The 20,848-nt window shown below is 49.4% G+C and overlaps 8 protein-coding genes across 8 annotated transcripts; 2 read left to right on the top strand and 6 right to left on the bottom strand.

Annotated features, from left to right (window-relative positions):
• Positions 1-74: 74 nt before the first annotated feature.
• On the bottom strand, positions 75-2,430 carry POJ06DRAFT_299118 (uncharacterized protein; the record flags this gene model as incomplete). The annotated part of the gene is made up of 4 exons (XM_056190667.1): positions 2,026-2,430; positions 1,863-1,972; positions 778-1,817; positions 75-730 (listed from the first exon to the last, which is right to left on the bottom strand). Exons 1-4 carry the CDS (start codon positions 2,275-2,277, stop codon positions 75-77), a joined length of 2,058 nt encoding a protein of 685 aa, XP_056046263.1. The 5' UTR covers positions 2,278-2,430.
• Positions 2,431-3,072: 642 nt separating this feature from the next.
• On the bottom strand, positions 3,073-4,716 carry POJ06DRAFT_287917 (uncharacterized protein; the record flags this gene model as incomplete). Its single annotated transcript, XM_056190278.1, has 4 exons — positions 3,073-4,028; positions 4,080-4,227; positions 4,279-4,594; positions 4,653-4,716. The coding sequence occupies 4 exons, from the start codon at positions 4,714-4,716 to the stop codon at positions 3,126-3,128; spliced, it is 1,431 nt and encodes a 476-aa protein (XP_056046262.1). The 3' UTR covers positions 3,073-3,125.
• Positions 4,717-4,911: 195 nt separating this feature from the next.
• On the bottom strand, positions 4,912-6,708 carry POJ06DRAFT_245701 (NAD binding domain of 6-phosphogluconate dehydrogenase-domain-containing protein). The gene is made up of 2 exons (XM_056186692.1): positions 5,389-6,708; positions 4,912-5,339 (listed from the first exon to the last, which is right to left on the bottom strand). The coding sequence occupies exons 1-2, from the start codon at positions 6,568-6,570 to the stop codon at positions 5,247-5,249; spliced, it is 1,275 nt and encodes a 424-aa protein (XP_056046261.1). The 5' UTR covers positions 6,571-6,708; the 3' UTR covers positions 4,912-5,246.
• A 2,253-nt stretch (positions 6,709-8,961) lies between these two features.
• POJ06DRAFT_245697 (uncharacterized protein) lies at positions 8,962-10,346 on the bottom strand. Its single transcript, XM_056186691.1, has one exon. It carries the CDS (start codon positions 10,094-10,096, stop codon positions 9,035-9,037), a length of 1,062 nt encoding a protein of 353 aa, XP_056046260.1. The 5' UTR covers positions 10,097-10,346; the 3' UTR covers positions 8,962-9,034.
• Positions 10,347-10,644: 298 nt separating this feature from the next.
• On the top strand, positions 10,645-11,629 carry POJ06DRAFT_56322 (Isochorismatase-like protein). Its single transcript, XM_056191217.1, has one exon. The coding sequence runs from the start codon at positions 10,745-10,747 to the stop codon at positions 11,483-11,485; it is 741 nt and encodes a 246-aa protein (XP_056046259.1). The 5' UTR covers positions 10,645-10,744; the 3' UTR covers positions 11,486-11,629.
• Positions 11,630-12,232: 603 nt separating this feature from the next.
• Positions 12,233-13,499, top strand: POJ06DRAFT_56188 (acyl-CoA N-acyltransferase). The gene has a single exon (XM_056191216.1). It carries the CDS (start codon positions 12,495-12,497, stop codon positions 13,302-13,304), a length of 810 nt encoding a protein of 269 aa, XP_056046258.1. The 5' UTR covers positions 12,233-12,494; the 3' UTR covers positions 13,305-13,499.
• Positions 13,500-13,694: 195 nt separating this feature from the next.
• On the bottom strand, positions 13,695-15,268 carry POJ06DRAFT_192551 (Saccharopine dehydrogenase; the record flags this gene model as incomplete). The annotated part of the gene is made up of 5 exons (XM_056184882.1): positions 13,695-13,919; positions 13,968-14,208; positions 14,266-14,705; positions 14,771-15,117; positions 15,172-15,268. The coding sequence occupies 5 exons, from the start codon at positions 15,266-15,268 to the stop codon at positions 13,695-13,697; spliced, it is 1,350 nt and encodes a 449-aa protein (XP_056046257.1).
• Positions 15,269-16,591: 1,323 nt separating this feature from the next.
• Positions 16,592-20,002, bottom strand: POJ06DRAFT_294154 (glycosyl hydrolases family 2, TIM barrel domain-containing protein; the record flags this gene model as incomplete). Its single annotated transcript, XM_056190459.1, has 9 exons — positions 19,626-20,002; positions 19,192-19,603; positions 18,766-19,139; positions 18,486-18,745; positions 17,857-18,447; positions 17,451-17,742; positions 17,310-17,415; positions 16,834-17,162; positions 16,592-16,807 (listed from the first exon to the last, which is right to left on the bottom strand). Exons 1-9 carry the CDS (start codon positions 19,758-19,760, stop codon positions 16,592-16,594), a joined length of 2,715 nt encoding a protein of 904 aa, XP_056046256.1. The 5' UTR covers positions 19,761-20,002.
• Between the last annotated feature and the right edge of the window lie 846 nt (positions 20,003-20,848).

The raw sequence follows: 20,848 nt of genomic DNA, 5'->3' as shown, positions 1-20,848 counted from the left end.
CACACAACAGTAATGCAAATCCCTGTATCTTGCATCATTATTTACATCACTTGGCAAACAACATCCATAACTAGCTAGTTATCAAACTCAGTCAGCCAACTTGCCGGCAGTGCCGACAAAAAGTCAAAATTCTCTAATTCAAGTGGCTGCAGATCGTCCAGCACACCCAGATCCACTCCATTCAGCGCCGATTCTGCTTCTGTGAGAGTTTGTCTGTCAGTGTTGGCATCGCCAGCTGCGCGTTTGGTGACAGCCATCACCTCTGCAGCTTGCTGAAGTTCACAGCGGTGGAGCATTTCGTGGAGCCCGGATGCGATTCTGTGTACCAGATGTTGCCGCGCACAGGGACATTGTCCGAATACCTGGAGCACTTGCCTGATTGTGCTGAACACACGCTCAATGTCGACTTGAACGTACTGCGTGTAGCGCGTGGCGACTTTGAGGAGAAACACTGCCGCGAAAGCGAACATTGTGTGGAAATAATGTGGCATGCCGACAAGGGCTGCCTTAATTTCTTCGGATTCAAGAACTAGATCGAGAACCGAGAAAGCGGTTGTGATTGCGCACTCAGCGACGTCTTGCAATTCAGGTGGGAGGGTGCCTGTAACTACGTCAGAGGTGGTAGGGAGACCACGGAAGGCATGGGAGCAGATGTAGAATTTGGAGAAGTGCCAGTGCAGTTTGACAGCCTCCGACGGAAAGTGGCCGATATGTTTATTTCGTGCTATCTCTGTTAAGTAAATTGCTCAATATTTGCAGATTGGCAGTGACACCTACCTAATCGCCCGGACCATGAGGCACCCCATCGATCCAGCTGCGCATGAAATTCTCGTAGGTGAGGAACGTGAATGCTTGGGAATTTCTTCCGTGTATCCAATCCAAACAGCTCTCTGACACGACTGATTATTAGCAGCATCGCAATATGACTAACCAACCTAAGGTCGGCCTCGGTTGCAAACGGCGACGCCATATGCCTCTCCCAATTTACGTAATTTGGACTAACACCACTTTGCGGCACACCCTGCAGCATCGATATTTGTTCATTCGAAAGGTATATCAACAGCCACATCTGCGAACAACAGAAGTCTTCGCGATCGGTATCAGGCTGGTCGAGATGTTTGGTATGGTATTGCATCGACACCGCTTTGCGCGCGACAAGAGCACTCATCATCCACGACATGTCGGCGAGCCAGTAGCAGCTCATGCAGAGCGCCTTGATTTCGTTGATTCCAAGTCTTGGACGGAACATGAGCGACGAAGCCAGGTTTCTGAGTTCACGGCTGAGCTTGTCGTATAGTTCACTACCGAGCGGGTCATGGAATGACGCTACTGTGCATACTGTAAGCGCCAGCAATGTCGATGTCTTGCGTATGCTCGCAAAGTCCAGGTAGTGCTGCAGGTGGCCATAGAAAAAGTGGTCCAGACGGCCGAGGTAGAGCTTGGCGAGCTGTTCCGCCTCAGCGATTGTGATAACGCCTCTAGTAATAAAATCGGGATCTACAACCAGACCCCGAGACTGCATGTCGGATTGGGCATTGGCAGTGTCATTGGCCCTGTTCGTTTCATTAATGGACCGCAGTGTCGTGACTTCGTAAAGGGAGTGCATGGGTGCTGAAGCCAGGCTGTCGGGTGCCAGTGTACCTTCGACCGTGTCCAATGCATCGTCGCTCAAAATGTCTGTCTCCCTGACTTTAGCCTCCTCGTCCGCTGTGTCGATTTCGTCCATTACCAGGACAGGCGGAAGTGACAATGCTGCACGAGCTTCGTTCAGCGCGACTTGTAACCTGTTGAAATGCCGTTTCATGCGTGAATTCCACCTGATGAGTTAGCAGGCACCGTATATAATATTAAAATAACCTTACCTCGTCTGATCCTTCATGAGTCCCTGGAGCGACTTACTTGGCGAACATAGCAGTCCACGTTGAGCGCAGCGCTTGCAAGGCGGCATCGCGTTCTCCATGATACACTTGATCTATATAGACCACGTTAGCCGCTCCCGTCGCTGTGCCAACTATAACGACGTACTTTCTGCTTCCGACACGCCGGACACGCCGACGACTTGCGTGTCGTGGCGGCCACGAGATCAGGGTCGTCGAGGATGCGTCGGACAGGAGGCGTAGAGGAGTGACTGCTAGACGCTGGAGATTGCTGTACCGCCACATTGATCTCGCGCAGGTCGGAGGCGCTCGTGATGGAGTGGGTTGGAGCGACCGATCCGACGGCATTCCCACTCAGGTTTCCGTCGTATGTCGCGACGCTCCAACGTCGCTTTGTCATACTTGTAGAGTGGTGGATAATAGTTTAACCTGTTCTCGATGTTTTCAGAGACCGGGTAGGGAAGCTGGTCAGTGGGCAAGAACCAAACGAATGAGAGCCGACAAGGCATTATTGGAAAGGTACGGTCGCCACCGAACAGGAGTAAGATCTCGTATGGTAGTGTCGGTCGAGCAAACTTCCAACTTACCCGCTGCTCGAGATGAGGGGGGATTTTAGTGGGGGGCCTCAACCAAGGTTAGGGCACTGTTGGGACTTTTAGCCTGAAGTATCGTGCCATAAAGGTTAGCCAGACAATCGTACCCGGCCCCTAGCAACAAATGTAATAGCATCACCATTCTTGCGGTTATTAGGTTGAAACTAAAATAATATTTCAATTGGATTGTCTAATACAGGTTACGGGATTTTTTTGCTGCTCACTAGAAACTTGATAATGTCGTACTTCAGTAAACAGCCGGGGTACATAAGTCCTTAACTATGAGAACTGCACCGAGACTACGATTTCAAAGGTCTCTGATAATTCCATTGTTACATAACCGTCATGAATCTAAACCAGTTCACCAGATCACCTCTAAGTATCCAAGCCTCCCTGAAGAAACTTACCCAAAAAAACCGAAACGAATCTAAAACAGATATCTATTACGAAAGAAAAATGTCAAAAGTCTACCCGCGGAATATTTTGGTAATCTCCCGCTTAAGGCTTGCGCCAGCACTGAATAGTGCCGCCGGATTGGAAGAAAGCTGATTGATAAAATCCCGAGCGTGATGTCCGTGTTCGGCATCCCCACCATTATGCGCATGTTCCGTAGTGCTCGACGGACCTGTCCAATATGGACTTAGCTTTGTAACAATTAGCGAGGTTTGCTCCAGTATGGGACTTGCGGATAGCCGTGTCCATCGCTACTGTAGCCGCCGCCATAGTAGTACTGAGATTGCGGATCGTGGCCTGGTTGTTCAGGCGAAGGTCCGCCAGGTCCTGGTGGAGGTTGAGAAGTCCAATTGTAGAACTGCTGCGAATATTGCTGGTACTGATTTGGATAAGGCTGATAGTGCTGTGGATATTGTCCTGGATACTGAGAATACTGACTTGGAGGGTACTGCTGAGGTGGCTGATATGTCTGGTATGGCTGATTATACTGATACTGCTGATTCCAATACTGAGACTGGGCCAATTCATGCGGCTTGCTACTTGACGGCAACGGCGGCGGCATTGGCGGCACAGCAGTCCCAGAAACTGGAGCAGACGAAGAGGGAGCAAGTCGCTTACCTTCATAACCTTCCCAAGTCACCTTTGCTAGTTCAACAACGCCGGTATGCTGGTCTGTCCAGGAGACCAGCAGTTGACCGCCGTTGGTTCCCGGGAACGCCCAGGGATGCGCATTAACGCAGTAATTAATCCCGCTCTGTGGCTTGTAGAGTTGGTGGAGCAGGGTATCGCTTGTCCACGGTCCTTCAGGACGGGGAGCGGAGCGCATGATGATTTTGTTGTCTGCCCACATGGTGCAGCCGATAAGCACGAAGCACTTGTAGTATCGCGACCAAAACACGGAGCCGGACTGCAGTTTCCAGAATAACCCGGATTTTTGGTTCTCGTCCTTGGTCCATCTGTCTTTATTCCAGAACTCGTACGCGGACTTGTCTGCCATACGATTTTTCTGCACCCTGGCGCAATAGATATGACCGTCTTTGCCGCCATACAAATAAACGTAGTCGTGGTCGACCACCGTATCGAACCCACCCCAGAGAACGCCGCCCTATCGAATATTCAGCAGCTGTCAGTTGAAATACAACTGCAGTGCACGTACCCTGAAGAAGGGCTCGTTCATGATGCGAGTAGCAACCAGCTTGCTCTTGTCCGGAGAGAGCTTGACCTTGGCGATCTGGATACCATAACCAACATTGTCTTTCATTTGCTGAGACTCAGTGCGACCCTTGTGAAACAAGATATAGCCCCTAAATCTGAATCAGCTTTTGAACTCACGCATCACCAGGACTGCTTCATACTCGCCAGGCGCCGTTTCTGCAATCTTAGAGAACGACCACAAGTAGAATCGCTTCTTTCCACCGTGCTGATGGTCGCGATTAAACTTCATTTCCTCGTCCGTGAACGGAAGGAATTGCGCTGGTCGTCCTTCCCGATCACAGTCCCAATACCGACATTTGACCGGATTCAAGACGTTTCCTGTTGCGCATGTCGACGTCAACAGTCCAATCATCTTGCCATCGCGGTTAAGTGGAAATGTGTCGCCAAACGCCCAGAAGGGCACGCCACCAATGACGGACGAACACCCAATGTCACGGGTGTACTTGTGTCCATTTTCTGGAGCGAATTGTTAGGTATTCAATGAGGTATTGTGCGATCAGAATTGTAGGCATACCGTCGGTTAGCGTACCGAGACGCTCAAACTTCTTGACCGCCAATGGCAACTGTCCCTGTGACATTTTAAGTCTATGAAGACGAGACTTTTATAGCAATAAAAATTACTGCTGTTAACTTATCGTGATGCGGACCGGAAGAGCCTGTTGGCACGGGTTAAAATGGCTGTCCAGGAACCGGATCAAGTTAATGCCGATCAGGGAACGCGTACGCGGCAGATGCCCGCTGCTCCATTTATTACCAGCTTGAGTGGATGCAGCAACGCAAGCGATATGACGTCAGCGGAGCCGCATGACTCTCCTGCCTCTGTCCACTCTACTGCTATCAGTTGCTGAGATATATGCAGAATGTAGCATTGCCCTGCGATATTGATTATGTCCGCGATTGTTATTGCTGAAGGATCTATATACGACGTTTTGAGCGAGGGAACTCTGCCGATCGCTCGATGTTTCCGTAAAATTGACTTCTCCGTATCCTGGCGAGCTGCAATCGTTCCAATGACCCACAAGTAAACAAATCAATGAAATTTTGATCATCTGTCTATTCAACACACTCAGCAACAATTGATCTACATGTAAGGGTATAGAACAGTCGACTACGAGGCGAGATCGTAATAGATTTGTTGCAGCGCGGCGGCGGCCATTGGCACGGGCTGATGCAGCTTCTCGGCCTTTCGGATAGCGATTTCCTGTTGCCGATGAGACTGGCACCGGAATATTAGGAAACGGGATACGTACCAGCTTTTCACGGACCTCGGCGGCCTCCTTGACGGATTTGAGACTGAATGATCCGGACTTCACCATTTGAGGAACCGCAATCTCGAACATGGTGCTAGCGCCGGCACCCTTGTTGATGATGTCCTCTAGCAGAGTGAGATCCATGCCGACATGCCTAGAAAAGGCCATGCACTCGCGTGCTGATGCGAGGTGGACACCGGCTAACAGGTCGTTGATAGTCTCGACCGTAATGTCGGCTTTGCCGATCGTGGTGGTCGACTCGGTGAGCTCTCCGGTAAGGTCCTTCTTGTCTTTTGGGAGGAAAAGACGGACGAGGCCAGCGTCATCGTCCTTGGTGAGACCCGCGTGGGTGCCGGTGATGTACAACTGCTCTGCAGTACTTGCCAGCACAAGCGGGAATCCAACTTCCTTGGCGTGGGTTGTGACAATAGTATTGTCCTTGAGGATAATGCTAACTGCAGAATGAACCGTGAACCAGTCATTGGCAAACATGTGCGGTACACGGTTCTCAAACATCCAGCTGCGACCTTTGCTCTTGCAAGTGACTTCGTAGACTGTCTTAGTATTGAGGCCAGCGACGGCAGCCAGACCGATGGCCTCAGAAGCCATGATGATGTTGGTAGCAGCCTGATGCTGGTGGCACATCTTCGCGACCGAACCCATGCTAATACCGCCGGGGATGCGATAGAGTGGACCTGACATAGCTTCCAGGACAAATTTGGAGTTGTCGAGATCTTTGTCAGGACCGGCAGAGAAGATGGACAGCGTGCCGTTAGCGGCGCGAATTGAACCGCCTGAGACGGGGCAGTCGAGAATCTTGACATCAGGCCGGACAGCGTCCAATTGCGCACGCAGCTGGTACAGATACTTGGGTGCGGTGGTCGAACATAGGAGGATAGTCGCATTTTCGGCCAGACCGCGGGCCGCACCATTCTCGGGATCAAACAGAACGGAGTTCGCCTGGGAGCTGTTGACGACCATGAGGATCAGAAATTCGACGTCTGCGGCAGCATCAGCAGGAGAAGTAGCTGCCTTGCCGCCTGCTGCGACGAGTTTGTCGACGAGCGGAGTATAGATATCGTAGCCCTTAATGGGAAATCCAACCATGGCTAGGTGGCTGGCCATACCGCCGCCCATCGCGCCCAGCCCGCAGAATCCGACTTTGGGAAGCGTATTAACCATTGCGATATTAAGTACAATTGAATGGAGGTTGTGTGTGCTGATGTGGAAGATTGGGATGTAGTGTCGACTGCTATATAAAAACTATTGTAGGGACTCGGTCTGGCGGGGTCCCCGCACGAGAGCCGCAGCAACTCGGCGCCGTCTCCGCAGTTTGCCTTCGCAGGGCGCAGCCCGATCTGGTAGTCTGGGGCTTGGCTTCGCGTTCCCGGGGAACTTGCCGTACCGCGTCGGACTAAATCCCGCCACCGCGGGCAACTTTTAGGGCGGTGTCATGCGCTCGTCGCATCATCCTCTTGTTCCCCAGAAATAATAGTACGAAATATAATACGATTCTCTTTTTAGGAATTTATGCGACATCGGGTTGCCAGACGCGTTCATGCTTATTTATTTATTAAACGGCATCCCCGAAAGTAGCTGGTCATTAACTAGTTGCTTTGACTGGCATGCAAATTGATATGCAAACCGTTGGGACCTGCGACGTAAAATGGTCGAGAACGAACAAAATGTGATCACATGCACTGTTGGAATATTGCACTTCCTAGAGATGCTGGAGGATCCTCAGGATCATCATATCTGTCCGAAACCTCTGCAGAGTTTGCGAACCACTCGATATCTCTCTCTCTTAAAGAGCCATCTCCGACGGAGGCTGGATGAAAACCACCGCTTCTATAATCTCTATATCTCATATTATCGTCTAGGAATCAAGGCAAGGCACGATTCCTCCATGACGATAGTATTGTGTATCTCCAAAATCTTTCTTGAATTCGCCGGCGGGTTACCAGAACCTTACATATAGTCAAACTTCGCTATATATAACGATACTCGATCCCCGATCGATATAGCGATAAAACCTGGTGAGGTAATTCTAAAAACTGGTGAAAATCAGTTCGTTATAACGATTGCCTTCTTAAACAAGTTTAGTATCTTGGAATTACGATCAAAAATTGATGCCCAGATTACATCGGCTTAACGAGGTTTGACTGTAGATTCCTTGCGGATCAGTACTCAAACCCGGCACTCTGAAGAAATGTGTGGGGGGCAAGACCGACGCAGGCTTCCCCCCACACTTTTCGGATAAGGTTGCCATGTCCGAGACATCCATCGCGTGCGCCTGAGCCCTCCATTTTGGGCTACGAATGACTCGAAATAGAGTACGTCAGTCTGAACCCCCCCAATCCTGTCAGTGATCACCTTACTTGCCCATTTGATGTCCCTCCAGAATAGACAATATGGCTCCACTCGGCATTCCCCCGGACAGATTCTAGTACCACTCGGTCGATGTGCCGAGACACGACCTGCAAAGTGTGGAGTCGGCGGAGGTTTGCAACGATGGTTTCTCTGGCCGAGATATATAGCTTGTTAGCACTCCGTATTTTGATCCAAATTATCGACTGGCGCGATAATGCCGCTTTTTCAAGAAAAGTGAGGTGTCGGAGCTCGCAGAGCCAACAAGCATCGAGGGCACTATCAGCGACGCCAAACTGAAGACCTCCAGCTCGAGAAAATAATCAGCGGTTAATTCTGATCTTCCATTTACTGATTATGTTGCCAATAAAAAGCCCGGTCGAAAGATCCACTTGCTCCCGCTTCCGACAATATTCCTCATGTACTTCCTTTCCTACATGGATAGAATCAATTCAGCCGCTGACGCGCGGACAACTCTGACAATGGCCACCTCATGGTCCTCAATGTTGCCTTACTATCTTGCCGCATATGGCTTTTACCCTCGGATACTCAATTATTACTGGCTGTTCCACGCAGGCCGCAGGCGTACTTCTATCCTACCCTTGTCCAGAGCTTGAGATATTCCGGTACGACGGTGCAGTATATGACAGTTCCGATTACGCGGTCGCCTTTGTATCGAACTTGACGACCAGCTATGTCAGCGATCGTCAATTACACTAGTACCGCGGATTCCTTATTGCATATATAGTTATTCCTCAACGTGCGCGTTTGACCCCGCCGACTGATTACCTGCATGTCTATATTCCGCGCAGCGGGCGTAATCGTAGTACCAGTCACAACCGTAAATGTCAGATACACTTTCCTCGTCTGCATGTGGGCCGCGGTATGGTCCGCCAATGGAGTGCCTGGCGTACGCGTTCTCTTCGTTCGGCTACATGGATCGCGAACCCCCCGGCATCAGTCCCGCAATATTGAACGGACTACAACTGCCTTTTTGAGGATTATCGTGTTATAGGCGATGGCATATATGCTTCCTCGCTATCCTGCAAAGTAGTAGAACTATGTCAGTAATGCTAGGTGTTGGTGGAGGAAACTGCGTGAGAAATGGTGTATACTTGTGACAAAGCATGCCGCCAGTTATTCCATCAGGAGGAAAACTGCCCGGGTTAGCCATAGCTAAAGTCACACAAAGGCACTGCGTGATAGTACGAGTTAACCCCGAACTGGTATTTAACAAAACAAAATCAATTATGAAATATGTACACCGCCAACCGCACGTCTACTCGCACTCAACTTCCACTAACGCACCTTTGGTCTTCAGCTGCGCGAAATACAACTGCTTCTCGGCAAAAATCCACATTCCGCCCTTGGCAAAGCAGAAATTCGCCGCCACGCCTCCAATAATTATCTTACCGATTAAAACCCCATTCGGGTCCCACACATGAACACCGTCTCCGCAGCCAGAGTATACATTTCCCTCGGCATCGCATTTAATACCATCCGGAACGCCGGTATCACAGAAAGCGAAGACACGGCGGTTCGCGAGCGCACGCTTTTCAACAACATCGTATACATAAATCGTACTTGGATTTCGCGGATTGAACGAAAGTTGTCGACCGTCACCCGGTCCAGCATGAGCCATCATCGCCCCGGTGTCAGTGATATACATCAGTTTGTAATCTGGACTGAAGCAGAGACCGTTGCACATGACGAATCCATCTGCTACAGTCCAGCATTCTGACGTCTCTGGATTGAATCGGTAGACTTGCGGTGGCAACAGTGGATACGGTCGAAAGGCCTGTTGGTAGCCATAAGTTGGGTCGGTGAACCATATATCGCCTGTTTCGTGGTGGATAACAACGTCATTGACCGAAGAGAATTCGCGACCATGGAAATTGTTAATTAGAGTCTCGGACTTCTTCGTTACAGGATCAACAAGAACAAGCGCCGACGGAGTCGATCTGTCGCCTTGCGAGCAATAGAGGACCCCACCTCTGTATTGGCAAGCCCCATTGGCCTGCACGACTTCAGGGTAATCCAAGTTTTCAACCTCATATGTGTGACAGTTCACGGCATTGAGCTCGATCGGGTCGCAAGTCTGGAAATTCGCTGTGAAGTAGATTGAGTTGGTCGCCCTCACGTAGACGCCAGCTTCATGAGCAAACTGGTAATCGCGCTCTTCAATTAGTGTTAGTTTCGCGTCAGGCCCGATCAAATCGAGAAATTTATCGTTATAGGCACAAAAAGATGCGCTTTTCTTGAACAAGTTGGCGTAGACCATGTCCTTAACCTCACGTCGCCGGTCGACGCGAACGACGTTCGTGACAGTACGTCGGTTCATTTCGGCGTATGATTGGCCGGATGAAATAGCCGGGTTATGTCGAAAGAGAAGCGTGGATATTCAGCGCAATTCCACCGCAAGCACAAAGCAAGCACAAAGCAACAGTTGGCAGGACCGCAGAAAGAGGTGCACGCTCTGACTTATACCCTTAGCGGCTCATTTCCTACCCACTTATGTTGCTGGGAAGTGTGGACACGAGCTTGACATCGAGCCTGTTGTCTGAGCCGCACCAAGCTCCATGAATTACTAGCATTATGTGTACTTAATGAGTCGAATTTAATGGTTCTACAAAAATTCATGAGACCATGATGAGCAATCAATACTAAATTACTAATAACTGGAATATCAGAAAGTCCGCCGAATGTGGCTTAAGTGGATGCAGTAAATTGGTAAATGTTAAAGTCCAAACCAGTTGTTTCCTTATCACCAATGTTAGGGTTTATTGGCGGGAATCGCAATGCTAAGCTTTGGACGGCAGACAGCCGCGAACGAACATGACCAACCCTATCCCTCGAGACGGAAAATGGAGTGAGAACGCATCAATACAACCCGGAGGAACTAGTAGGCTCATACAACCGGCACCATCGTCTTTATCCAGCATACATACGTAATAAATTTCTAAAAGCAAGTCTTTGTACAAGCTATAAGATGTCTGCAACTGAAGAGGAAGCGATTAGTTTTCTCAGGCCGACAATTGTTCCACGAATTGTTCGGGCGGCCGCTAGTCCAAAGGCCGTGGAATTTGACTTGTCGCGGTCGGCGCTAATTGTGGTTGATATGCAAAACGACTTTCTACATCCAGAAGGATGGTTTCCGGCCAAGGGAATTGACGCAGGTCCTTTATTAGGAGCTGTTCCCGTGGTGGAACGTTTGACGAACCTGCTTAGAAGACTCGAAGTGCCTGTCATTTGGCTGAATTGGGGCATCAGACCTGACTGCGCTAATATTCCGCACGGCGTGATGGAAAGGGGCACAGCTTACGGCAGCAAGCCACCGGGTTATGGTGATATGTCGTCGAATGGTAGGGGCCGGATTTTAGTCAAGGGCGATTGGGGATCGCAGACCCTAGACCAGTTGACGGTGGGCAACGAGGATCTGACTATTTACAAGCATCGATTGAGCGGCTTTTGGGACAGCGAACTTGATTCTGTTCTTCGGAAGAAAGGGATCACCACGCTGCTCTTTGCTGGAGTGAATATCGACCGTTGTGTCTTTTCCACATTGCAGGATGCGAGCTTCCTTGGGTATGACTGTATAATGGTGGAAGACGCGTGCGCTACGTCTTCGCCAGACTTCGTCGTTCAAGCAGTAAAGTACCTGATGCATATGCTATATGGTGTTTGTACCACCTATGAGAATATATTACAGGCTACTGGAGCAGAGCAGTAGACATATCCATCAATCTTCAAGAGTTAGGAAGTAGGGGTTTCTGCCTATAGACGAAATAGAAGTGCACACGAATGAAATTATAAGCAGATTGGATTCTTCAAGAGGCATAGTTACAGAATGCACCCAGTATCCATACGTTTCCTGTGCAACTCTCAAGGTCCCAAGGAATAGAGTTACCGATGTTCCTGCTGCACCCGCTTCAAGGATAGCAGGCAACGTTTAGAGCAACGAGCAACGTTTAGAGCAGTAATCCAGATGGGAAACCGGGAAAAAGATAAGAAAGAAACATGTATGCAGGTTATATTTACGTATTCCTTCGAGGAGACTGTATCGTTATCCTACGCATTCCAATTGCCGACTCAATTCAACTGAGAATCGCGTTGGGGGGTTCGGGCTTTCACCAGCTCATTAGGCTTTGGTGTCCAATATGGGCAACGGGCTGTTGCGATAAACTGGAACTGATAGGGCTAGGTAGGGTACTCTGATCCCGCAAAAACCTTCCAGCTCGAAACGCTAGAGTCGTGTGGCAGCACACATTGTATTTCGAGGATGACCGTCAACATATCAGCGAGATTTATGATGCCGATGTCTTGATTACGTGGTTTTAACTACTCCTGCGGATGCGTGACTATCTACGCATTTTGGAAAAGTCGATTTTGAGAGAATGGCGCTCGACTAAAGCGAATGAGAGATACCTCCGCACATTTGACAACACGATCTTGACATCCTGGCATTCGGGACTTGCGCCATCCTGTCCACGGGGGGACCACCTTAGTTTGTAACCCGACCTTCACTACGTCCCGCCCGGCTTACTAGAATTGAACCAACTCCCCCGCGCCGTTTTCGTAGCTCGGGAGATCGGCGTGCTGCGAAACGTACTTTGCTATATTCACACTGTAGTCCTTGATGGATGGGAAGATCTGAAAATTTTTGCTCTATTTTCCAAATGAAAATGTGATTTAAAATTCCTGACGTACCACTGACATGAGTCACTTGAAGTGACTCATGAATGACGCCTTATTTGTACATTCGAAGTCACATATTGACCTCCCGTCTACAACCCACGTTCGATTTTGCACGTATAAATATTGTCAACATGATGGCAGCCTCGTACCCTAAACGACAATCAATTGAACCGGAGCTATCGAATGCCCCGGTAGCTCGCCCCCAACGCAAGATCATTCATGGACATTTTATCACGCTTCAACCTCTCCTACCTGAACATGCGGACGACTTATACGACGTTGTTGGTGGCAGCGAGCATGAACGTGTCTCTCTATGGGACTTTATGCCTGTCGGTCCATTCACTACTCGGCAAGCGTTTCAAAGTTACATTACGCAATGTGCGGAGTCCAACGATCCGCTCTTCTTCGCCGTACTCGATCAAGTGTCCGGTAAGCCCATAGGCTACCTTAGTCTGATGCGCATTGACACTACCAATCGCGTAATTGAAATCGGTCATGTCATGTTCTCAAAGCTTTTACAGCGGACCAGGGGTGCCACCGAATGCTTTTATCTCCTCACGCGGTTGGTCTTTGACGAGCTGGGCTACCGAAGATGTGAATGGAAGTGCAACAATCTCAATGAACCATCCAAGCGTGCAGCACTAAGACTGGGCTATACTTTTGAAGGCTTGTTCCGTCAGCATATGATTGTCAAGGGCAGGAATCGGAACACGGCGTGGTTTTCCGTGATCGACTGCGAATGGCCAGCTGTGAAAACAGCATTTGAGCTATGGTTAGATCCTAACAATTTCGATGAACTGGGCAATCAACGCCAAGCCCTGGCAGCTCTGCGTAAGAATCAGTTATCGGTCTGACTGCATACAGCACACATGGTCATCGGTGTGAGAGGAGTTGGAAGGCTACGAGGAAACATAGACATGGGCAGGGTAGATCAGTGAACAATCTTACATGCTGTAACTAGCTTTGTCGCTCTTGTGATATAAATGCAAAACTCGCCAGTATTGGCACAGTGGACATTCAGGAACTCACAAGGCATTGGATTCTTTATCGAAGAGCCTAGATTAGCCCGTGCTGGTGCGCAAACTATGCAGCTAACGGTGCAAACGTGCCTACGCATTACCGTGAGTGGGATGACCAGTACACGGGATTGAACTAGAGAGTGTATTTTCTAATGAGCATCTGAAATCTGCAGCATTCCAATGGGCTGCTATATGCACTAGTCTCCATGCTCCTTCCGAACATGTTTACAAAACGTTTTCGACCAACTTGATTCCTTCGCGTTCCACAATCTCGCGGATAGGATCACACATCTCCTTCGTGTAAGGCGCAAGGACACCCGGAGTACTGAGAGCGGAGCAACCGTCGAGTAGCAGTTGACTCGCGATACCGCAAGTGATCCCGACTGAAAATGCCATCGCAGAATATCCTTTTGGATCGCCCAACAACTCGAGCGTAGACGTGAGAGTATCCTGTTCCGCAAAATGAGTCTGGGCCAACCGAATTGAGGATAAACATACCGTTTTGCCATCCCTCCACTCCACTACAAACTTATGCTGTAGCATGACGAGGTCCCGCTCGCCTGGCTGATAATTCAGGAGATTTTCCAGCTGACCACACAATGTATCCAAGAGGTTTCCACCTCGCACTGTGGCTCGCTCAGAGGAGAGTAGACCCATCCATTCTAAGCCCGAGACTATGCGGTCGCACTCGGCCTCGCTAGAAAACTTGCAGATCTCTTTGATGCGTGAGATGAGCGTCCTGAGCGTGCGGGATGTTAGAGACGGACAATAGATAAATTATGATCGAGCAATATACCCCGTAGTCGAATCTTCAGCGCCAATTGCCTTCTGCTGGATTTGGGCCCACGTCAATTCCGCATTTAGCCAGTGCTTTTCCTCCGCGTCGAGCCAGCCAAGATCCACCAAAGCCTGGATAAATTCGGGGTTTCCCTCGTATCTCAGCGACCCCCTAATGACAGTTTCTGCTTCTGGGATATTGTAGAATTCGCGGAAAGGCACGGAATTACGATTAGGATATGCCACGAAAGAATACCTGTCGTTAACAAAGTATGGCTTGGACGCAGACATGAGGTCTTGAGCAGAGATGTCCACCTGCTTGCCTTCAGAGAGGTAGGACGCAGAATTGCGCTGGGCAAGCAGGGCGCCGCGTGGAGACCAGGAAAACTTGAATCCGAGTGGATTGTTGGCGCATTCAGGTGCCGGCAAACCTCCACAGTAAGAGTAGAACTGCTTAACCTGCAATACCGTTCGTCAGGGTCAGACAATCCTGATGCGACGTTGAAGATCCCACATGCACGTACCATTCCACATTTCGCATGTATCTCGTCGATGGTCTTGATGGCATACAAGTGATCGATACCAGGATCCAATCCCACTTCGTTCAGGACAACGATGCCTGCTTCCTTCACTGCACCATCTAACTCTCGCATTGCCGGCGAAACGTAGCTGGTGGTCACCACATTGGTCTTGCCTTTGATAGCTGACTTGATCACTGCTGCATGGTAGATGTATGGTACAAGCGAGATAACGAGGTCGTGGGCCGCGACTTGTCGGTCAAGATCTGCGAACGAAGAAACGTCAAGAGATATGGCCCGCGTACGAGCTAATCCAGACACCAGGGCCTGAGCGGCCGACAGAGTTCGGCAGGCTACGGGTGCGGAATGAGTCAGACTGATACAACGGAGGCACAACAAGCACTAACCGACAGTGACATTATTTTCGGTGTCGCGAATGAGATACTCAACACAGGGACGCGCAACCATCCCGCTCCCGAGGACGAGTATCTGCTTACCGGACATTGTTGCTTTGGTCGATAATTCGTTTGCGGGAGGAGAAGAGTTTTGGCGAGAGTAGATTTCGGCTGTCGGTTGGAACGGAGGACACTGTAAGGTTGCCTTAGGTTCCCATTTCTGCCAGGACTCAAATGTCGTTTATAAGCTCACGGAGCTTTCTGATATCTATGAAATTTGTCTCGAAGACCTAAACTAAAAGCGGACAGGCTAATGCAATACGATAGTACAATTCCTTATCAACACCTATCCAGAGATACTGTATGTGTATCGAAGTTCCCGAGCTTTGTGAACCTTAATATTGACTAATTTGAGAACTAAAGAGGAGATAACCTGTAAATGTGCCTGAGCCGCACAAATGTCTCTCGCCCACAATCTAATCTCGATTCCAGTGCCTTTTCGAGGATCTGACACTTAAGCATCCATAACTTCAGGATAATCACACAATGCACTAAAATCTAAAATACTGAATGCCTCACCTTCAAAATTAGCGGAGAACTTTCTTCTTAAGAGGGTTGTAATGGCCTCAAAATTATATTCCAGACCTCTTGCAATTAGGATGACGACAGTGTCCCGATATGTAATCTATGGTAGCCTTCAGTAAGTATTGTACAGGAACCCTTAGTGGATCGACGATCACCGTCAAAATGGGTGGGACTTTTATTAAAAGGCTTCTTTTAAGAATTGCGGTAGGATTAGGAAAGGTGACTCACAATTAACGTTTGCACTAAACTCTACGACGCAAGGCACTGCTTCCTAACTCCTAAGTCATACGATTTAGACACACTATCGCCGGCGAAGAACTCGACAGGACGTTACTGAATTGAGGCACGTCTGGATATATACCGATACTGTAAGAAGGACAAATATTGACACGTACGGGATTAGAGCACAGGAGAAGTAGATATTGCGAAGACCATGGCTTTTTCAGAGTTGATCCGGTCAGTTCCAATTGACATTTCTTTGATACCGATTGACAATTTCGCAATGTACCATGTCGTAAATATGAGACCTTTTGTAATCCATTGTTTATTTATATACATCAAACGCCATTAAATATCGTCTTGGAATTGTATAACAGGTCATGTGAAGGGTAACCGTGAAGTACTTACTGTCCCCTCTCTACTGTTCTGAGCCGCCTTCAGAATGAGCTTCAATCTTCCGCTTTAATATCTGCAGACAATTACAGGTTAGGATAAAGTTTAATAGAGGCCCTGTGCATATCCTGCATGCATGATATTGGACAAAAGATGAGCAGCATCGCAATGAAACGACCAACCATATATCCACTTAAGACACTGCTTCCAAAATGTCCATAATGTACCCCAGCCCTCACACCTCGACAGCAGCTAGCTCAACTTCAAATTCCCAACCACTGTCAGACATCCGCAACCTGTACGGCTCCAAAACGCCGGGTCCACATGCCTGCGTACCGACACCATGTTGCGCATGATCCACTCTCAACACATAATCCTCAGAAGACACGATTTCGTATGGATGTCTGGCAACATCGAGACCGGCGATTTTATTCGAGATCTTGAAGCTGAACTCATTCGTCGCATTAATGGCAAGACCTCGACTTGCCGACGAACGAATATACCCCACCGCGTACCCATACGATTGTCATTCTCCTGTGGAACGTCATACATGGTATCCAACTCTTTAATCGCCTTCTCGAATATTCCAACCCGTGCAGCATCGCATTTGTCGGGATATGACTCACCTGGACCCTTGCCAAACCAAGAGACAATTCCATTGCCTTCAGCCGCGACGTCTTTCGCTATAGAAAACTCCCATCCAATGTGCCGAAGGTCTTTTGGAAGCATATTCGGAGCATGTGATTTCGGCGTCAGCTTAGTCTTGATCTTTAAGACATTCGGCGCCGCGAGAGTGCAAGTCACTTCTGATATGAGCTTCCGTCCAAGGATTGCAATGCAATGTGGCTTATCGTCGAGATGGCGAGGTTGCCGTCAGTCGTACTGAATTTGACGCTGCGCACATGGTTAACGAGATGGTCGAGGCCGTAGCGTTGCCAGTGAGGCTTGTCAACTGGGGTTGTCATTGTCGATTGGCGCTCTCCAGAATGTGAGGAGATTGCTCTGTGGAGTGAGAAGGTCGGTGCCATCAAATGTCCAACAAGAGACTCTGGCGGTTCGCTTATCAAATGGAATGTGAGTGACGGACCAGTGACCGTGAGAAGCCCAGGCGTCTCCCTGATCGAAGCGGTAGAGAGGAATGGCTGAGAGGCTATGGCTGCGGTCGAAGGAGTATTGGCAATCAGCAGCTGTGCCCATGCAATCTCGCAGCCAGACTCTGACCAGCTCGTAGCCTCCTTCAGCGAGAACGTGACCGTCAACCAAACCTCACCAACTCCTTCGACAGATCTGAATACTAGAAGTGGCACTGAGACTGCGCTACCCGCAGGGACGATTGGAAGTTCTAGTAAGCCAGAGTCAATAACATACTCTTCCGACTTGCTGCACCTTGTCAACATTGAGCATGTAAGCAAGTTATGGACAAATGACTTACACATCAGAAGTGTACATGGAGACACGCCAAGTAGCGTCTAAATGCTCGACACCGACGAAGTCATAAACATCTCAAGCCTTCCGTCCTTCAAAGCAACGAGAACCGGCTCGTATGCTTTCTTCACCTCAATCAAACCAGGAGCAGGAGAGTGATCTGAGAAACAGAGGCCGTCCATGACAAATGTGCCGTCGTGTAGGTACTCATCGAAGTCACCACCATAACCATAAAACTCGCTTCCATCGCCGTTAACTGTTCTTATACCATGGTTCGCCCATTCCCAGATGAATCCGCCCTGCAGGATTCGATGATCACGGAAAACATTGAGATACTCCTTCAGTGACCCAGGACCGTTACCCATAGCGTGAGCATACTCGCAAAGGATAAGTGGTATCTCGAAGTTGTCGCCATATTTAGCGGCAAAGTCCTTGAGGAATGTGATCGAAGGGTACATCACGCTGAACATATCCGCGGTCTTTGCCTCTGTGTCGCCCTCGTAGTGGACAAGACGAGTTGGGTCGAGCTCCTTGACGAGGCGATACATAGCGGCATGATTGCATCCGTAGAAAGATTCATTTCCAAGGGACCAGATGATGATGGACGGGTGATTGCGGTCGCGCAAGACCATCTGACGGGCACGGTCTAGTGTATGCACCCTCCCACTCAGGATTGTTGGAAGTAAATTTGTTCCTTGCGCTACTCGTAGTCCATTCCCTCGGGGATGCTTTCAGCTCGGGATATAACGTCATAGAAGCCATGACATTCTAAATCAGTCTGATCTATGACCCACAAACCAAGTTCGTCGCACAAGCTATAGAATCGGGGATCATTAGGATAATGAGAGCATCGGACAGCGTTGATATTATGAGTTTTCATAAGCAAGAGATCGTTCCTGACAAAATCCAAGGGAACAGCACGACCAAAGACGGGATGGTGGTCGTGTCGGTTCACGCCACGAAACTGAACTCCCTTCCGTTGACAGTGATATTGCCGTTGATGAGATGGACTTCGCGGAGACCAATCTTCTGCGTAATTTTGTCTTTGCCATCAGACAGATCGATCGTGACATTGTGTAGGTACGGTGTCTCGGCAGTCCTAGTCGCGCGTTTGTTTGGTATTGGAATCGTGATTGTGCAGGTCGGATCTGACGGGATGACCTCACTCCTGGCCCCCTTAGGTGCATCTGCAACTGCGGCTCCAACATCAATGTTGATCAAAGCCGAAGATCGCAGACGAGCAGTGGTAACAGTGAGGTGGACCTTGGCAGAGTCGCCAGCTACTTCGCTGACAATATAGAAGTCCTCGATATGGCCAGCGGGATTGAAAGCGAGCAGAGTGACGTCACGGAAGATACCTTACCCACTTAACAACAGAATTTTAGAAGCAAGTAGAGAAGTAGATCTAACCAGACAACCACCACTGATCCTGGTCTTCAATATACGAGCGATCAGACCACTGGTAGACGTACACCCTTAGAACGTTCTCTCTCTTAAAGGTGACGAAGTCAGTGACGTCATATTCCGATGAATTCCTGGAGCCCTTGCTGAAGCCCTTGCTGAAGCCAATCTCCTTGGCATTCAAAATGAGATGGTATGCGCTGTCGATGCCATCGAATCGAATGCGGATCTCGGATCCTTTCGGCCAGGAGCTGGCAACAATGGATCTCCTCTCGTAGACACCTGTCGGATTCTCAGACGGGACGTAAGGTGGATCGGCGGGGAAAGGGAAGATGATGTTAGTGTACTGCGGACGCCCCCAGCCCTGCAATTGCCAGTGGCCGGCAACGGCGATGTCTTTCCATTCCCCATCGACTTGACTCTCTGGAGCAGGCGCAACGTACTGTTGGTGATGGCGCGTAGACGAACTTCCAGGAGCCATTGAGGAGGATGCTAGTGTCCGGGATGGCGTACGGGCGAGTCGGAAGCCGGTTGCGGTGCGTAATAGAAGGATCCTCGATATCTGAAAGCAAGACCATTTCCAGTTGCGGCCACTGATGCTGTCGACGAAGCAAAATAGACCTGATGGAGTGAAGCCGAAGACCGGTCTACCAGACAACGTGAACCACCCGCTGCGTGGATTTATAACGGCAACCATCTCGTGCCGACCGGGGAAGTGAAAAGAACTCGAGTTCCCCGCAGCGCCGCCCCGATGCGCTCTCGCTAGTCGAAGGCGTGGACACGCTTGCGCTAATTCAGATTCGCGCGTATGTGATTTTTGTCCAACCCCTGATCGCTTTTACTCCGGGTTTATGGCCGGCGCTTGGCGCGCGGAACATCGCTTACATCTCGTAGGATTAGGGTTTGCACCATGAGCCGCAGCACGAAAGGCGCGATGGATTATGAGACCTTTTTTTTTTCCACGTATAGCAAGCACAGTTATCTAATAAGATTACAGGTTGTTGTAGTGTCAATGCCTTTTCCATACAAGATCAAGAGCAAGTTCGTCGAAGGCCAGCTTGCGGCTACCAGAAGCCATTGCAACACGGCCAAGTGCATGATCAGTTAAGTAGCAGTTTGCCACAAGAGACAATCATGGGCCGTGCTGCAAATCGAGCGTTTGGAACAGTGACACTTCCGCAACACTGCGAGCGGCAACCGTATAACTCCGCCGGATGGAGACAAGAGTAAGAAACGTCGGCGACACGCCTGGGCATCTCCAAATTTCGGGCCCTAACCCATCCAGTATGGTATTATCCCGCAGTTCTCGGCTGCGGGATGAACCTAGCCTACACTGCACATTCGGGTACTGGTGTGGCGGCCTTCTTGACAGCCTTCTTAGCTCTTACACTAATTCCCATGCCAAAATTTCTCGTCGTCGCCTAACATGTCAATTTGAGGTCCTTGAGATACATATTGTTGCCATATTACTCTGAGTTGTTTGCAGTCCCAACTCGCGGCTAGCATTCTCGACTTGCCATATTAAATAATCCGTATTTGCTCGCGGTTTTCCAACCGTTCAACCCAAACATGCTCAGAGAGGAACGATGGGTTTGTCGCTTAACGGCCAAGTCAATTCGACTTTTGATTACTCTGTTGTAGTTTGAAGTTTACATTTTATGTCCAT

This window comes from Lipomyces tetrasporus (assembly GCF_029532465.1).
Source record: "Lipomyces tetrasporus strain NRRL Y-64009 chromosome Unknown POJ06scaffold_2, whole genome shotgun sequence".
Taxonomy (NCBI): Eukaryota; Fungi; Ascomycota; class Lipomycetes; order Lipomycetales; family Lipomycetaceae; genus Lipomyces; species Lipomyces tetrasporus.
This window is presented reverse-complemented; position numbering and strand designations above follow the sequence as displayed.

Coding starts and splice junctions, on each gene's coding strand:
- POJ06DRAFT_56188 (XM_056191216.1), top strand. CDS start 12,495: ATGACGCCTTATTTGTACATTCGAAGTCACATATTGACCTCCCGTCTA.
- POJ06DRAFT_245701 (XM_056186692.1), bottom strand. CDS start 6,570: ATGGTTAATACGCTTCCCAAAGTCGGATTCTGCGGGCTGGGCGCGATG. Junction 5,340..5,388: donor CCGAGGTCCGTGAAAAGCTG/GTACGTATCCCG, acceptor CATCGGCAACAG/GAAATCGCTATCCGAAAGGC.
- POJ06DRAFT_245697 (XM_056186691.1), bottom strand. CDS start 10,096: ATGAACCGACGTACTGTCACGAACGTCGTTCGCGTCGACCGGCGACGT.
- POJ06DRAFT_56322 (XM_056191217.1), top strand. CDS start 10,745: ATGTCTGCAACTGAAGAGGAAGCGATTAGTTTTCTCAGGCCGACAATT.